General features: G+C 40.5%; 1 protein-coding gene across 1 annotated transcript in view; it reads right to left on the minus strand.

Annotated features, from left to right (window-relative positions):
• DDX10 (DEAD-box helicase 10) overlaps positions 1–16,890 on the minus strand; it is an 856,778-nt gene that overhangs the window by 726,031 nt on the left and 113,857 nt on the right. The window contains exon 9 of the mRNA XM_053708541.1: positions 12,820–12,904. Coding sequence (XP_053564516.1) covers positions 12,820–12,904 — 85 coding nt within the window. The remainder of the gene's footprint in view (positions 1–12,819; positions 12,905–16,890) is intronic.

Here is a 16,890-nt window from a genome sequence, read left to right on the forward strand (position 1 = left end):
AAATTATACAAATCCGGAACATATGACCCTAATATTCATGATTCATTTTGTCTAACAACATCTCTACCCAGCAAACTATGTCTAATGTGTTAAATACAATGTTTGCTCGGTGAATCAGTTTAGTAGAAACTACAGAACTTAGCTGTCAAATCTCTTGTGACTATTCGCTTAACCAAAATCTTATCTTGAATAGATAACTGTTACTAGTTTATGTATCCTGTTCTTTGAAAAGCCTTCAGTTAATAAGAATTAAGGGACAGTTAAGTCAAAATGAGACTTTCATGATTCAGATGCAACTTTAACCCCTTAACGACCAACGACGTATGGGGTACGTCCTGCAAAAAAATGCAGTTAATGACCAAGGACGTACCCCGTACGTCGTTGGTCTTTGAAAGCAGTGGAAGCGATCCTGATCACTTCCAACTGCTTTCATGTTATAGCAGTGATGCCTCGATATTGAGGCATCCTGCTATAACATTTTTAAGCCGTCCGATGAAGAGAGAGCCACCCTGTGGCCCTCTCTGCATCGGCCATCAATGGCCCTGTTCGTTGGTGGGTGGGAGCCGATCGTGGGAGGCGGCCATCGGTGGGGAAGGGGGGCGGGATCGAGTGCGCGCGCGCGTGCACGGGAGCGGGTGCGCGCGCGCGCGGGTGGGAACCCTACACTATGAAACACTGTAAGGTGGGAGAGAGGGGGTTGAGGGGGGGCAAATGTTTTACAAATGTTAACGATCTGGGAGGGTGGGAGCCTGGGGGTTGAGGGGGGGCAGCTACACTACAGAAAATACTATTTTTAAAATAACATAATAATAAAATGTTCTAAAAAACATATTTGATTTCAAACTGGGTACTGGCAGACAGCTGCCAGTACCCAATATGGCGCATAATAAGGCAGAGAGGGGGGTATCAGGGAAGTTGGGGGCTAAGGGGGGATCCTACAGAGCAGAATTATCTTTTTTTTTTTTTTTTTTTTAAATCCCCAAAAAACTCTTATTTTAGTACTGGCAGACTTACTGCCAGTACTTAAGATGGCGGGAACAATTGTGGGGTGGGGGAGGGAAGAGAGCTGTTTGGGAGGGATCAGGGGGTGTGATGTGTCATGTGGGAGGTTGATACCTACACTAAAGCTAAAATTAACCCTGCAAGCTCCCTACAAGCTCCCTAATTAACCCCTTCAATGCTGGGCATTATACACGTGTGGTGGCAACGGCATTTAGCTGCCTTCTAATTACCAAAAAGCAAAGCCAAAGCCATATATATCTGCTATTTCTGAACAAAGGTGATCCCAGAGAAGCTTTTACAACCATTTATGCCATAATTGCACAAGCTGTTTGTAAATAATTTCAGTGAGAAACCTAAAATTGTGAAAAATGTAACGCTTTATTTTTATTTGTTAGCATTTGGCGGTGAAATGGTGGCATGAAATATACCAAAATGGGCCTAGATCAATACTTTGGGTTGTCTACTACATTATACTAAAGCTAAAATTAACCCTAAAAGCTCCCTAAAAGCTTCCTAATTAACCCCTTCAATGCTGGGCATAATACATGTGTGGTGCGCAGTGGCATTTTGCGGCCTTCTAAATACCAAAAAGCAATGCCAAAGCCATATATGTCTGCAATTTCTGAACAAAGGGGATCCCAGAGAAGCATTTACAACCATTTGTGCCATAATTGCACAAGTTGTTTGTAAATAATTTCAGTTAGAAACCTAAAGTTTGTGAAACAATTTGTGAAAAAGTGAACAAATTTTTTTATTTGATCGCATTTGGTAGTGAAATGGTGGCATGAAATATACCAAAATGGGCCTAGATCAATACTTTGGGATGTCTTCTAAAAAAAAATATATGCATGTCAAGGGATATTCAGGGATTCCTGAAAGATATCAGTGTCCCAATGTAACTAGCGCTAATTTAAAAAAAAAAAGTGGAAATAGCAAAGTGCTACTTGTATTTATTTCCCTATAACTTGCAAAAAAAGCAAAGCACATGTAAACATTGGGTATTTCTAAACTCAGGACAAAATTTAGAAACTATTTAGCATGGGTGTTTTTTGGTGGTTGTAGATGTGTAACAGATTTTGGGGGTCAAAGTTAGAAAAAGTGTGTTTTTTTCCATTTTTTCCTCATATTTTATAATTTTTTTTATAGTAAATTATAAGATATGATGAAAAACATAATTTATGCTTACCTGATAAATTTATTTCTCTTGTAGTGTGTTCAGTCCACGGGTCATCCATTACTTATGGGATATATTCTCCTTCCCAACAGGAAGTTGAAAGAGGATCACCCAAGCAGAGCTGCTATATAGCTCCTCCCCTCACATGTCATATCCAGTCATTCGACCGAAACAAGACGAGAAAGGAGAAACTATAAGGTGCAGTGGTGACTGGAGTTATAATATTAAAATTTAGAACCTGCCTTAAAAAGACAGGGCGGGCCGTGGACTGAACACACTACAAGAGAAATAAATTTATCAGGTAAGCATAAATTATGTTTTCTCTTGTTAAGTGTGTTCAGTCCACGGGTCATCCATTACTTATGGGATACCCATACCAAAGCTAAGTACACGGATGATGGGAGGGACAAGGCAGGAACATTAAACAGAAGGAACCACTGCCTGTAGAACCTTTCTCCCAAAACCAGCCTCCGAAGAAGCGAAAGTGTCAAATTTGTAAAATTTGGAAAAAGTATGAAGTGAAGACCAAGTTGCAGCCTTGCAAATCTGTTCAACAGAGGCCTCATTCTTAAAGGCCCAGGTGGAAGCCACAGCTCTAGTGGAATGAGCTGTAATTCTTTCAGGAGGCTGCTGTCCAGCAGTCTCATAGGCTAAACGTATTATGCTACGAAGCCAAAAAGAGAGAGAGGTAGCCGAAGCCTTTTGACCTCTCCTCTGTCCAGAGTAAACGACAAACAGAGAAGAAGTTTGTCTAAAATCTTTAGTTGCCTGTAAGTAGAACTTCAGAGCACGGACCACGTCTAGATTATGCAAAAGACATTCCTTCTTTGAAGAAGGATTAGGACATAATGATGGAACAACAATCTCTTGATTGATATTCCTGTTAGAAACAACCTTAGGTAAAAACCCAGGTTTAGTACGCAGTACTACCTTGTCTGAATGAAAGATCAGATAAGGAGAATCACAATGTAAGGCAGGTTACTCAGAGACTCTTCGAGCCGAGGAAATAGCCATCAAAAACAAAACTTTCCAAGATAAAAGCTTAATATCAATGGAATGAAGGGGTTCAAACGGAATACCCTGAAGAACTTTAAGAACCAAGTTTAAGCTCCACGGAGGAGCAACAGCTTTAAACACAGGCTTAATTCAAGCCAAAGCCTGACAAAAGGCCTGGACGTCTGGATTCACTGCCAGACGTTTGTGTAAAAGAATAGACAGAGCTGAAATCTGTCCCTTTAGCGAACTAGCGGATAAACCTTTTTCTAAACCCTCTAGTAGAAAAGCCAATATCCTAGGAATCCTAACCTTACTCCATGAGTAACTCTTGGATTCGCACCAAAATAAATATTTACGCCATATCTTATGGTAAATTTTTCTGGTCACAGGTTTCCAAGCCTGTATTAATGTATCAATAACCGAATCGGAAAACCCCCGCTTAGATAGAATCAAGCGTTCAATTTCCAGGCAGTCAGCCTCAGAGAAATTAGGTTTGGATGGTTGAAAGGACCCTGAATTAGAAGGTCCTGCCTCAGAGGAAGAGACCATGGTAGACAGGACGACATGTCCACTAGGTCTGCATACCAGGTCCTGCGTGGCCACGCAGGCGCTATCAGAATTACCGATGCCCTCTCCTGTTTGATCCTGGCAATCAGTCGAGGTAGCAACGGAAATGGTGGAAACACATAAGCTATGTTGAAAACCCAAGGGGCTGCTAATGCATCTACCAGCACCGCTCCCGGGTCCCTGGACCTGGATCCGTAACAAGGAAGCTTCGCGTTCTGGCGAGATGCCATGAGATCCAGATCCGGTTTGCCCCAACGACGAATCAGTTGAGCAAATACCTCCGGGTGAAGTTCCCACTCTCCCGGATGAAAAGTCTGGCGACTTAGGAAATCCGCCTCCCAGTTCTCTACGCCTGGGATGTAAATCGCTGACAGGTGGCAAGAGTGAGACTCTGCCCAGCGAATTATCTTCGAGACTTCCAACATCGCTAGGGAACTCCTGGTTCCCCCTTGATGATTGATGTAAGCCACAGTCGTGATATTGTCCGACTGAAATCTGATGAACCTCAGTCTTGCTAACTGAGGCCAAGCTAGAAGAACATTGAATATTGCTCTTAATTCTAGAATGTTTATTGGAAGGAGTTTCTCCTCCTGAGTCCACGAACCCTGAGCCTTCAGGGAATTCCAGACTGCTCCCCAGCCTAGAAGGCTGGCATCCGTTGTTACAATCGTCCAATCTGGTCTGTGAAAGGTCATTCCTTTGGACAGATGAACCGGTGGCAACCACCAGAGAAAAGAATCTCTGGTCTCCTGGTCCAGATTTAGCAAAGGGGACAGATCTGAGTAATCCCCGTTCCATTGACTGAGCATGCATAGTTGCAGCGGTCTGAGATGCCGGCGCGCAAATGGCACTATGTCCATTGCCGCGACCATTAAGCAGATTACCTCCATGCACTGAGCTACTGATGGGCTTGGAATGGAATGAAGGACACGGCAAGCATTGAGAATCTTTGATAACCTGGACTCCGTCAGGTAAATCTTCATCTCTACAGAATCTATAAGAGTCCCTAGAAAAGGAACCCTTGTGAGTGGTAACAGAGAACTCTTTTCCACGTTCACTTTCCACCCATGCGACCTCAGAAATGCAAGAACTATCTCTGTATGAGACTTTGCATTCTGAAAACTTGACGCTTGTATCAGAATGTCATCTAGGTACGGAGCCACCGCTATGCCTCGTGGTCTTAGTACCGCCAGAAGTGAGCCCAGAACCTTCGTAAAAAGTCTCGGGGCCGTGGCTAACCCGAAGGGAAGAGCCACAAACTGGTAATGCCTGTCTAGAAAGGCAAACCTTAGGTACCGATAATGATCTTTGTGAATCGGTATGTGAAGGTAAGCATCCTTTAAGTCCATTGTGGTCATATATTGACCCTCTTGGATCATGGGTAGGATGGTTCGAATGGTTTCCATCTTGAACGATGGTACCCTTAGGAATTTGTTTAAGATCTTTAAGTCCAAGATTGGTCTGAAGGTTCCCTCTTTTTTGGGAACCACAAATAGATTTGAGTAAAATCCTTGTCCCTGTTCCGATCGCGGAACTGAGTGGATCACTCTCATGATTAAGAGGTCTTGTACACATTGTAGAAATGCCTCTCTCTTTACTAGGTTTGTTGATAACCTCGAAAGATGGAACCTCCCTTGAGGAGGAGAGGTTTTGAAATCCAGAAGGTATCCCTGAGATATAATCTTCAACGTCCAGGGATCCTGCACATCTCTTGCCCAAGCCTGGGCGAAGAGAGAAAGTCTGCCCCCCACTAAATCGTCTCCGGATAGGGGGCCCTGTCTTCATGCTGTCTTAGGGGCGGAAGTAGGCTTTCTGGCCTGCTAGCCCTTGTTCCATGACTGGTTGCCTTTCCAACCCTGTCTGTAACGAGCAGTAGTTCCTTCCTGTTTTGGAGCGGAGGAAGTTGATGCTGCTCCTGCCTTGAAGTTACGAAAGGCATGAAAATTAGACTGTTTGGCCCTGTCCTGAGGAAGGGCGTGGCCCTTACCTCCAGTAATGTCAGCAATAATTTCCTTCAAGCCGGGCCCGAATAAGGTCTGCCCTTTGAAAGGAATGTTAAGTAGCTTAGACTTGGAAGTTACATCCGCTGACCAGGATTTAAGCCAGAGCGCTCTGCGCGCCTGTATGGCGAATCCGGAATTTTTAGCCGTAAGTTTGGTTAGATGTACTACGGCATCTGAAACAAACGCATTAGCTTGCTTAAGGGTTCTAACTTTGCTCAAAGCCTCATCCAATGGCTCTGTGCGAATCGCCTCTTCCAGAGACTCAAACCAGAATGCCGCTGCAGCCGTGACAGGCGCAATGCATGCAAGAGGCTGCAAAATAAAACCCTGTTGAACAAACATTTTCTTAAGATAACCCTCTAATTTTTTATCCATTGGATCTGAGAAAGCACAGCTATCCTCCACCGGGATAGTGGTACGCTTGGCTAAAGTAGAAACTGCTCCCTCCACCTTAGGGACCGTCTGCCATAAGTCTCGTGTGGTGGCGTCTATAGGAAACATTTTTCTGAATATCGGGGGAGGGGAAAAAGGCACACCGGGTCTATCCCACTCCTTACTAATAATTTCTGTAAGTCTTTTTGGTATAGGAAAAACGTCAGTACACACCGGTACCGCATAGTATCTATCCAACCTACACAATTTCTCTGGGATTGCCCCCGTGTCGCAATCATTCAGAGCCGCTAATACCTCCCCTAGTAACACACGGAGGTTCTCAAGCTTAAATTTAAAATTTGAAATTTCTGAATCCGGTCTCCCCAGATCAGAACCGTCACCGACAGAATGAAGCTCACCGTCCTCATGTTCTGCAAATTGTGACGCAGTATCAGACATGGCTCTCGTGTCATCAGCGCGCTCTGTCCTTAACCCAGAGCTATCGCGCTTGCCCCTTAATTCGGGCATATTATATAATACTTCTTTCATAACATTAGCCATATCATGTAAAGTGATTTGTAAGGGCCTAGATGTACTTGGCGTCTCAATCCTACGCATCTCCCGAGCGGGAGACGCAGGTACTGACACGTGAGGAGAGTTAGGCGGCATAACTTCCCCCTCGTTGTCTGGTGATAGTTTCTCTATCGGTACAGATTGACTTTTATTCAAAGCAATATCAAAACAATTGGTACACATCGTTCTATTGGGCTCCACATTGGCTTTTGAACATGATGAACAAACAGTTTCCTCTGAATCAGACATGTTTAAACAGACTGAAACTAGCAAGCTTGGAAATCACTTTCAATAAGTTTATAAGCAATATAAAAAACGCTGTAGCGCTTCAAAAATACAGATATAATTAAACAATTCTTAACAAGAAGTGTAATATTAGCAGAGGATTGCACCCATTAGCAAAAGGATGATTAACCCCTCAATACCCAAAACGGATAAAACGGATATCAATTAAGATTTAACGCTTTTAATCACAGTCAAGCACACTGTCACAGATCTGCTGTGACCGATTACCTCCCTCAAAAATGAATTTTGCAGACCCCTGAGCTCTCTAGAGACGTCCTGGATCAAGGAGGAAGAAGCAGGAAGACTGTGCTAGAATTATAACTGCGCAACAAGGCGCTAAAACAAGGTCCCTCCCACTCCTATCACAACAGTGGGAGCCCTGATATAACGGTTTCCATGCAGAAAATATATGTTAGCCATGTGGAAAAAAATCATGCCCAAAGAGATTTAACACCAAAGTACCTCACAAAAACGAATAACATGCCAGTAAACGTTTTATTAAAAAACAACATTTTCCAATGTCATGCAAAGTTATCACTAAGCCTGCTACCAGTCGCTACCACTGCAGATAAGGCTTAAGTATTATTTCAGTTTTAACAGTATTTTGTCAGTCAAATTCTAGTCCCTAGAAAATAACTTGACTGCGCATACATTTATCAGCCTACCAGTTGCCACTACTGCATTTAAGGCTGTACTTACATCATACGGTAACAGCAGTATTTTCTTAGTCAATTCCATTCCCAGAAAATAATGTACTGCACATACCTCATTTGCGGAGGACCCTGCATGCTATTCCCAGTTTCTGAAGTTACCCCACTCCTCAGAATGTCGAGAACAGCCAGTGGATCTTAGTTACGCCTGCTAAGATCATAGAAAAAAAACGCAGGCAGTTTCTTCTTCCAAATACTGCCTGAGATAGAAAAACAGCACACTCCGGTGCCATTTAAAATAAACTTTTGATTGAAGAATAGTTAAGTAAAAACTCCAGCTCCTCTCGCGACCTCCTTCTTTGTTGAGGGTTGCAAGAGAATGACTGGATATGACATGTGAGGGGAGGAGCTATATAGCAGCTCTGCTTGGGTGATCCTCTTGCAACTTCCTGTTGGGAAGGAGAATATATCCCATAAGTAATGGATGACCCGTGGACTGAACACACTTAACAAGAGAAATAATGGTATGTTTAGAAAGTCCATTTAATGGCGAGAAAAACAGTATATAATATGTGTGGGTACAGTAAATGAGTAAGAGGAAAATTACAGCTAAACACAAACACCGCAGAAATGTAAAAATAGCCTTGGTCCCAAACCGACAGAAAATGGAAAAGTGCTGTGGTCCTTAAGGGGTTAAAAAGTGACAGTCTAGACCAAAACAAACTCATGATTCAGATAGATTCAGAGAATATAATTTTAAACAATTTTCCAATTTACTTTTATCACCAATTTTGCTTTGTTCGCTTGGTATTCTTTGTTGAAAGCTTAAAGGGACACTCAAGTCAAAATTAAACTTCAAGATTCAGATACAGCATGCAATTTTAAACAACTTTCCAATTTACTTCCATTAACAAAATGTGCAGTCTTTTTATATTTACACTTTTTGAGTTACCAACTCCTACTGAGCACGTGCAAGAATTCACTGCATATACGTATATGCATTTGTGATTGGCTAATGACTCACATGATACAGGGGGAGTGGAAATAGACACAACTTTGCAATTTATTTAACAAAAATCTACTACTCATTTGAAGTTCAGACTAAGTGCTATAGCATTGTCTTCTTATCATGCATTTGTTTATTATGCAAATCTACTGTATTGACTGGTCCTTTAACCTAGACAGCCTCATGCAAATTTCTAAGCCCTTGAAGGATGCCTCATATCCGTGCATTTTGACAGTTTCACAGCTAGACAGTGATAGTTCATGTGTGCCATATAGATAACATTGTTCTCCTCCCATGGAGTTATTTATGAGTCAGCACTGATTGTCTAAGATGCAAGTCTGACAAAAGAACTGAAATAAAAGGGGCAGTCTGCAGAGTCAAAGAAACAAGGTAATCACAGAGGGTAATAAAAGGGATTATCTGTCTTTTTCAACAACAACAAAATTTGGAGCAGATTGTCCCTTTAGAATAGAATTGTGCTACCACTGGATAACAAAATCCCCATGTTGACAGGAGCAGATTATGACAAACAGCTAAAGATACATAAATGGTATTAGAACATTAACCCCTTCATGACAGGGGCAAGTGTTTAACATCAGAACAAATTATGTAAACACTTGCTTGGAGAGAGGGGGGGGGAAACGCGATCACGTGATTTGAAGGCTGGGATTGGATCATAGGGGACTGCCTATGATGCTAGGCACATCCCCCAGTCCGATTATCTTTTTTTTTTACAGCAGTAGGCTGCAAGACACCGAACAACATTTGTTTCATGCAGTCCTAAGGGTGTTAAAGTCCAGCACCGTCGGCATGGAATACCCCAAGGACGTGAAGGAGTTAAAGGGAGGGTTATGAAACCCCAACATTGTATCACAAAAGAGCATACAAATTTTTAAAAAAAGTTTCCAATTTATTCCTATCATCAAATTTGCTCTGTTCCCATGATATTCTTTTATGAAGAGATACCTAGGTAGGTCTGGAGCACTACATGGCAGGTAATAGTGCAGCCATTCTTGCCAAACTGATGACATATAGTGCTCCAGGCACGTGCACACGCCTGAATTTAAGTTCCTGAGAGAACAAAGATAAAACCCAATCTTTTTCTTTCATGATTCAGATTTTCCTTTATTTCCTGCCTTTAAAGGGACATAAACATGCAACAAACTGTCTAATCTGTTATATACAAGTATTAGTTCAATAATAAAATGCTCTCAGTGTTTATCTGCTGCAAAGGTGGTTAATTAAACCTATTAAGGCCGGAGGCAAACGTCCTAGTGCAATCATGTGACTGGTTGGCACCTGGTGACCTGCTTGCGTTGCTAGGCGCGTCCCCCAGTCAGATTCACCACCATTTTTACAAGGAGGGGAGCAGGATGCCATAAAAGCTAGGACGTTCCATGCCGTCCCTAAAGGCGTTAAAGCCCATCGCTAATGGCGTCTAGGGGTTAAACATAGTTAAAGTCAGCTCCAGAATAACAATGCACTACTGGGACCTAGCTGTACACATCTGGTAAGCCAATAACAAAACCCATATGTACACAGCCACCAATCACCAGCTAGCTCCTAGTAATGCACTGCTTCTCTTAAAGGGACACTGAACCCAAAAATTTTCTTTCATGATTTAGATAGAGCATGAAATTTTAAGCAACTTTCTAACTTACTCCTATTATCAAATTTTCTTTATTTTCTTGGTATCTTTATTTGAAATGCAAGAATGTAAGTTAGATGCTGGCCCATTTCTGGTGAACAACCTGGGTTGTCCTTGCTGATTGGTGGATAAATTAATCCACCAATAAAAAGAGCTATCCATAGTTCTGAACCAATAAAAAAGCTTAGATGCCTAATTTTTCAAATAAAAATAGCAAGAGAACAAAGAAAAATTGATAATAGGAGTAAATTAGAAAGTTTCTTAAAATTACATGCTCTATCTGAATCACGAAAGAAAAATTTTGGGTTCAGTGTCCCTTTAAGCCTACCTATTCCAGCAGATAACCAATCACTGTAAAGAACATATGAGTTTAAGGGTTTTGTATTTCACAGAATGCAGTACAGCCTCATTGTGGGGGTGGAATCACTACTACTTGCAAAGTTAAAGAGGCAAAATAAATAATGAAAATATATTGCAAACCTTTTTACATTATGCAAAACTAAGCACTTTATGCCTAATTAAATTTAAACGTCCCTTTAAATATGACTCCATGTAAAGAGTTATATTGATACGTAGTAGTTCACATATACATATTAGTCGAGTCATCATGCTGTCATTTTCCACAGTAGTAAAGTTGATTCTTGTCACTTTAAGGTAACATTATTATTGTAAAAAACCAACATCTCATCCATATCTTGGTATTTTGAGATAACTGGATCTAATTGAGGGTAAAATAGAAGTCTATATCTCTGTTCTTCCATAAGCATCACTGCAGAGCACTATTGTAAGCATATTGTATCTGAGCTGGATTACATTTTAATAGCTAGCACTAATGAAGCCTACTTAGACTTCATTGAAGGTTTCATGGACCATGAGAGTATTTAATTGTGCCATATAAAAGCTTAATTAATGATCAGCACTAATTAGTATCCTCCATAATATACTATCATTACTATAATTTTGCAGTCAGTCTAAATTGAAAATGGTGAAATAAAAGTTGCTCTATATACTTAATAAGCTTACTGATATCTTATATTCCCTCTATGATGTTATTCATGTTTATAAGTCAGATCCAATACTGGATTTTCTTAAGAAAAGCTGCTTGTTAACAAGTCAGAAGCCATATTGGTGAGTTATGCTCTGCAAGTCATGCATGGCCGGTGTATAAGAATTAGCAGCCATACTGCGCTGTATGACACATTTTATTTTTAGTTTATACTCATTTAGACAGCTCCCTCCAGATGAGACAAAATATTTGATGTAAAAGGGTCTTTTTATTTTTAGGACTAGCAGATCTATAAAAAGGGACATAAGAGTAAAACAAAAATACTATAATACATTAAGAGCATTTTATTATGACACTGTTGGTTGTATATAACTGTGTTTAACCTGTGCAAAGGTGCTAAACCCATAGTTAAATTTAACTCCAGAGCAGCAATGCACTACTGGCAACTAGCTAAACAATATTGGGGAGTCAATGACAAGAGGCATGGGAGCATAGCCAGCCCTCAATTATCAGCTAGCTATACGTAGTTTATTGCTATTTATAAGACTACCTAGATATCATCATCCACAAAAGAGATCAATAAAATTAAAGTGATGGTAAATTTCAGATTATAAGAATGTTGCAATGAAAAAATATATATTAGTTTGTAAGTAAAACCACAATTATTTTTTACAAAAAAATATATATTTTATAATAAAAAATAAATTTATAATTCTAATTGTTATTGTCTGTTCCTCCGCCCCCCTTCATTTCCTCTTTTGGCTGGGCTGTGATGTATAGAGCAGACCCACCCACTCTACATAGGATTTCTAAGGGCTTTAAAGGGGCTGGACTTCAAGATTGTCAAATGACACACATGTTGAGTTCATCCAAGTGGGCCGGCATAACCTTGCGATAGAAGCGTTACTATATGCACCAATTTAACCCTTTCAAATATGGATTCAAATTAAAAAAAGTACACACTTTTTTTAATGGCAAATATTAAATATATAGCATTTGATTAGTTAAGGTTCACCATCACATTAAGTAAATTAAACATTAAAGGGACAGTCTAATCAAAAATAAACTTTCATGATTCAGATATTCTTAGTTGAAAAGCTAAACCTAGGTAGGCTCATATGCTAATTTCTTAGCCCTTAAGGGCAGCCACTTATCTGAATGCATTATGACAGTTTTACACAACTAGATGGCATTAGTTCATGTGTGTCATATTAGCACTGATTGGCTAAAATGCAAGTCTGTAAAAAGAACTAAAATAAGGAGGAAGTCTGCAGAGGCTTGGATACAAGGTATTTACAGAGATAAAAAGTATATTAATATAACAGTGTTGATTATGCAAAACTGGGGAATGGGTAATAAAGGGATTATCTATCTTTTTAGATAATACAAATTCTGGTGTAGACTGTCCCTTTAAAATTACAAAACCTATCTGAATCATGAAAGTTTACTTTTGACCTTCATGTCTCTTTAAGCCATCTGGCTATTGCTCTTATATATCATATTTTTGCTCTTGCTTAATAGTGCTGAAAAGTCGTACCTTGCTGTTCGTCCAACTCTGTGAATGTACGTATTCGCATCTTCTGGGCAATCAAGCTGCAGAACCCAACTTACGGCTGGGAAATCTATTGAAAAAAATACATAAATTAAAATAAACAATGCATAAAGTAACTACATTATTATTATTAGCAAAATACATATAAAAACACACACACATTGTAGATATAGATATAAAAAAAACAGAATGCAGTAACCAGCTATGGTTACTGTCAATGGGGGACAGCAGGACTGTAACTCCTGCCAACTCAATCTTTAAAACAAAAAAAACGCTTTACTATAAGTTATGAAGCACCCAGGGGGAGTTAACATATGCAATGTCTATTTGTAATAGATTGCACTAAACAATATCTGGGGTTGCCATGTTCCTTGATCAGAGGAGTATTGCCTGGTAACTGGACTGACCTTGTTAGGCCGGAATAGATTGATATGCTACAGGAAAGTTCTCATTTACAAAAAGCACAACTGCGCTAACAGTGGCTGCTCCTAGGTGGAAACTCACCATAGAACAAGTCGTATTTTAAATATGACCTTGGGGAAGTCCAAGGGTGATGAGAGAAACTAAACATGGACTCCATGCCTAATGTGCTTAGAGGAATATTGCTGCACTATACCGACGAGGTCCAAAGAAGGCCGAAACAATATTCTGGGGTTGCCATGTTTTTGTTTAACCCCTTAGTGACCAGAGCACTTTTCCATTTGTTGACCGTTTGGGATCAGGGCTATTTTTACATTTCTGCGGTGTTTGTGTTTAGCTGTAATTTTCCTCTTACTCATTTACTGTACCCACACATATTGTATACCTTTTTTCTTGCCATTAAATGGACTTTCTAAAGATACCATTATTTTCATTATATCTTATAACTTACTATTAAAAAAATTATAAAATATGATGAAAAAAATGGGGGAAAAAACACACTTTTTCTAACTTTAACCTCCAAAATCTGTTACACATTCACAACCACCAAAAAACAACCATGCTAAATAGTTTCTAAATTTTCTAAATTTTGTCCTGAGTTTTGACATACCCAATGTTTACATGTTCTTTGCTTTTTTTGCAAGTTATAGGGCAATAAGTACAAGTAGCACTTTGCTATTTCCAAACCGTTTTTTTCTTCAAAATTAGCTATATTTTAGGAATCCCTGAATAACCCTTCACATGTATTTTTTTTTTTTTTTTTAGTAGACAACCCAAAGTATTGATCTAGGCCCATTTTGGTATATTTCATGCCACCATTTAACAGCCAAATGCGAGAAAATAAAAAAAATTGTTCACTTTTTCACAAACTTTCGGTTTCTCACTGACATTATTTATGGCACAATTATAAAATTATGACACAAATGGTTGTAAATGCTTCTCTAGGATCCCCTTTGTTTAGAAATAGCAGACATATATGGCTTTGGCATTACTTTTTGATAATTAGAAGGCCGCTAAGCATCACACTTGTATTATGCCCAGCAGTTAAGGGGTTAATTAGGAAGCTTGTAGGGTTAATTTTTAGCTTTAGTGTAGAGACCAGCCTCCCACCTGACACATCACACCCCTGACCCCCCTCAAACAGCTCTTTTCCCTCCCCCACCTCACAATTGTCACCGACATCTTAAGTACTGGCAGAAAGTCTGCCAGCACTAAAATAAAAAGCATTTAAAAAAAAAAAAATTAAATATTGATTCTGCAGTGTTGGATCCCCCCCAACCTCCCTGATCCCCCCCCCATACAGCTCTTTAACTCTCCCCCCTCTACCTATTTGCCGCCATCTTGGGTACTGGCAGCTGTCTGCCAGTACCCAATTTGCCCCCAAAAATGTGTTTTTTTTATTTTTAAATGCCCCCCTCAATACCCTACCCACCCTCCCTCTCCTAGATCCCTTGCCCAGCATGTTTTATTCCACCCTCCCTCTCCATCCTTCCCATAGCTTTCCATTATTAGCTGGATAAATGCAGCCCCTGTCGCGACCGCAGCACATAACAGGATCATCACTGGAAGAGGAGCCGGATGTGAACATCGATGGGCCGGCCCACCCGCCTCCCTGCTGCTGCTCCCACCCATCAACGATCGGCACTATCGATGGCCGATGCATAGTCGCTCTCTCTGCATCAGTGGGATATAAAGGGTATTGCAGTGATGCCTGAATATTGTGGCATCACTGCAATACCCTGGAAGTGTCTGGAAGCGATCAGGATCGCTTCCTGAGCTTCAAACCCCAGGCGACGTGCCAGGCACGTCCTTGGTCCTTAAGTGTATTTCTTTGTAGGAAGTGTCTGGAACGTCCTTGGTTGTTAAGGGGTTAAAGGAGGATTGCCTGTTTTTTGGGGGGCTGGACTAACCTTGTTAGGAAGGATCAGACTGATATACTACAGGAAAGTTCTCCTTTGTTAAAAGCACAATTGGGCTAAAAGAGGCTAACTCGCAATAGAACAAGCTACTGAGCTGTTCATTCCTGGCAGAAGGCTTCTCTTTCTGCATGCAATATCTACTGTCCCATTTAATGTCCTCTTAACTATTTTGGTAACCTACAGAAAGCACAACTCCACTAAGCACACCACCTTCATAAAATCCAGCATATCATCCCATCAGAACTCTAGGGGACATTGCCTGATCCCTTTAACCAGGGTCTACATCTTCAGTAAACTAATGTACTTTACCTCTCTCGGCCCTTCTGAACTCTATTGCAACCACAGTTCTGAAGGTATGCACCTATTGTAAAGTTTTATTTTTGTATTAGGTTTAATGTTTAGCTTTATAATGTTATTTAATAAAGAGCGGGGCTGGCACTATTGGACCTTCCCCCTCTGCTTTTTGGCACTTTGATCCCCCCCCCACTTAGAAGCCCACAAAAGGGTTCCTTTGAAGTGGACTATTTCCACCACACCTTTTAGACACTTTACTAGTGTATCTATTACCCCTTCCCCTCACCCTGTGCCCCCTTCCTTCTCTCCCCCCTTGACTACCTAGACAAGACTCCACTCCCCAAACTAGACAGTTTTTAAATAATAGGTATGTCTACCCTAAGACTTCTAACCCACAATGCTAGAGGCCTTAACTCCCCGCACAAACACAGCTTACTACTGCACTCACTCAAACACCATAATCCTGACATTTTCTTTCAGGAAACACATTGGTCACTGAATGAATCCCTTAGGTTTACTAACATTGAATTTGCCCCATTTTTTAAAAAAAGCCAGAGGGACTGCCATTTTATTTCATAAGAGACTTGCTTATGAACCGATCCAAGTCATTAAGGACCCCCAAGCAAGATACGTTATCCTTATATGCAAATTTAATCATGTAGTCTATACAATAGCCTCAATTTATCTCACAAATACCCATCAACCCAAATGTTTAAAGAAAATTACACACACTTCTCTCACTCACACAAACTATATGCCAAACGTGACTACATCTTCTGCACAGCTGATATGCTAGATTTAGTTAAACAAGCGAATATCTCACTATGTGCTTGGTCTGCCCATGACTGTATCCACGCTGATATATTTTTGGCAAACAGCTCGCACACTAGGGCCCCTTGGCGCATGCCTCATCACCTCCTGTCAGATGCTCCCTTTAGAGAAGAACTTTGCAGAGACATCACCCATTTCATACAGACCAATGATAATGCTTTAGTACATGACAACACTTTATGGGGGGCCGCGAAAGCCACCATCAGGGGACACCTGATCAGAAAACAAAAACATCTCAGGAAACAAGTCGGTCTGTCCCTATCACAAGTCCATATAAAACAGAACCCTAGACACAAATTGTAGCTCTCCTTCCACATCTCTAGCACTCCAAATCACTGATGTCAAAAACCATATCTCTCACATTGAACTCCGCAGAACACAAATTAAATTTAACTAAGTTGAAACAATTGTATTACTATAAAATTAACAAAGCCGACACCTTACTGGCCAATAAAATTAGGAAGAGAGTAGGTTCAACACATATTCATGATATTCGAAGCTCAGACTCAATCCTCAAACTCCCATCCCAAATAAGCAGGGAATTTTTTACTCGAATCTGTACAATTTAGAAAACTCAGAAAAAACCTAAGCA

This window comes from Bombina bombina, chromosome 3 (genome assembly GCF_027579735.1).
Source record: "Bombina bombina isolate aBomBom1 chromosome 3, aBomBom1.pri, whole genome shotgun sequence".
Classification (NCBI taxonomy): domain Eukaryota; kingdom Metazoa; phylum Chordata; class Amphibia; order Anura; family Bombinatoridae; genus Bombina; species Bombina bombina.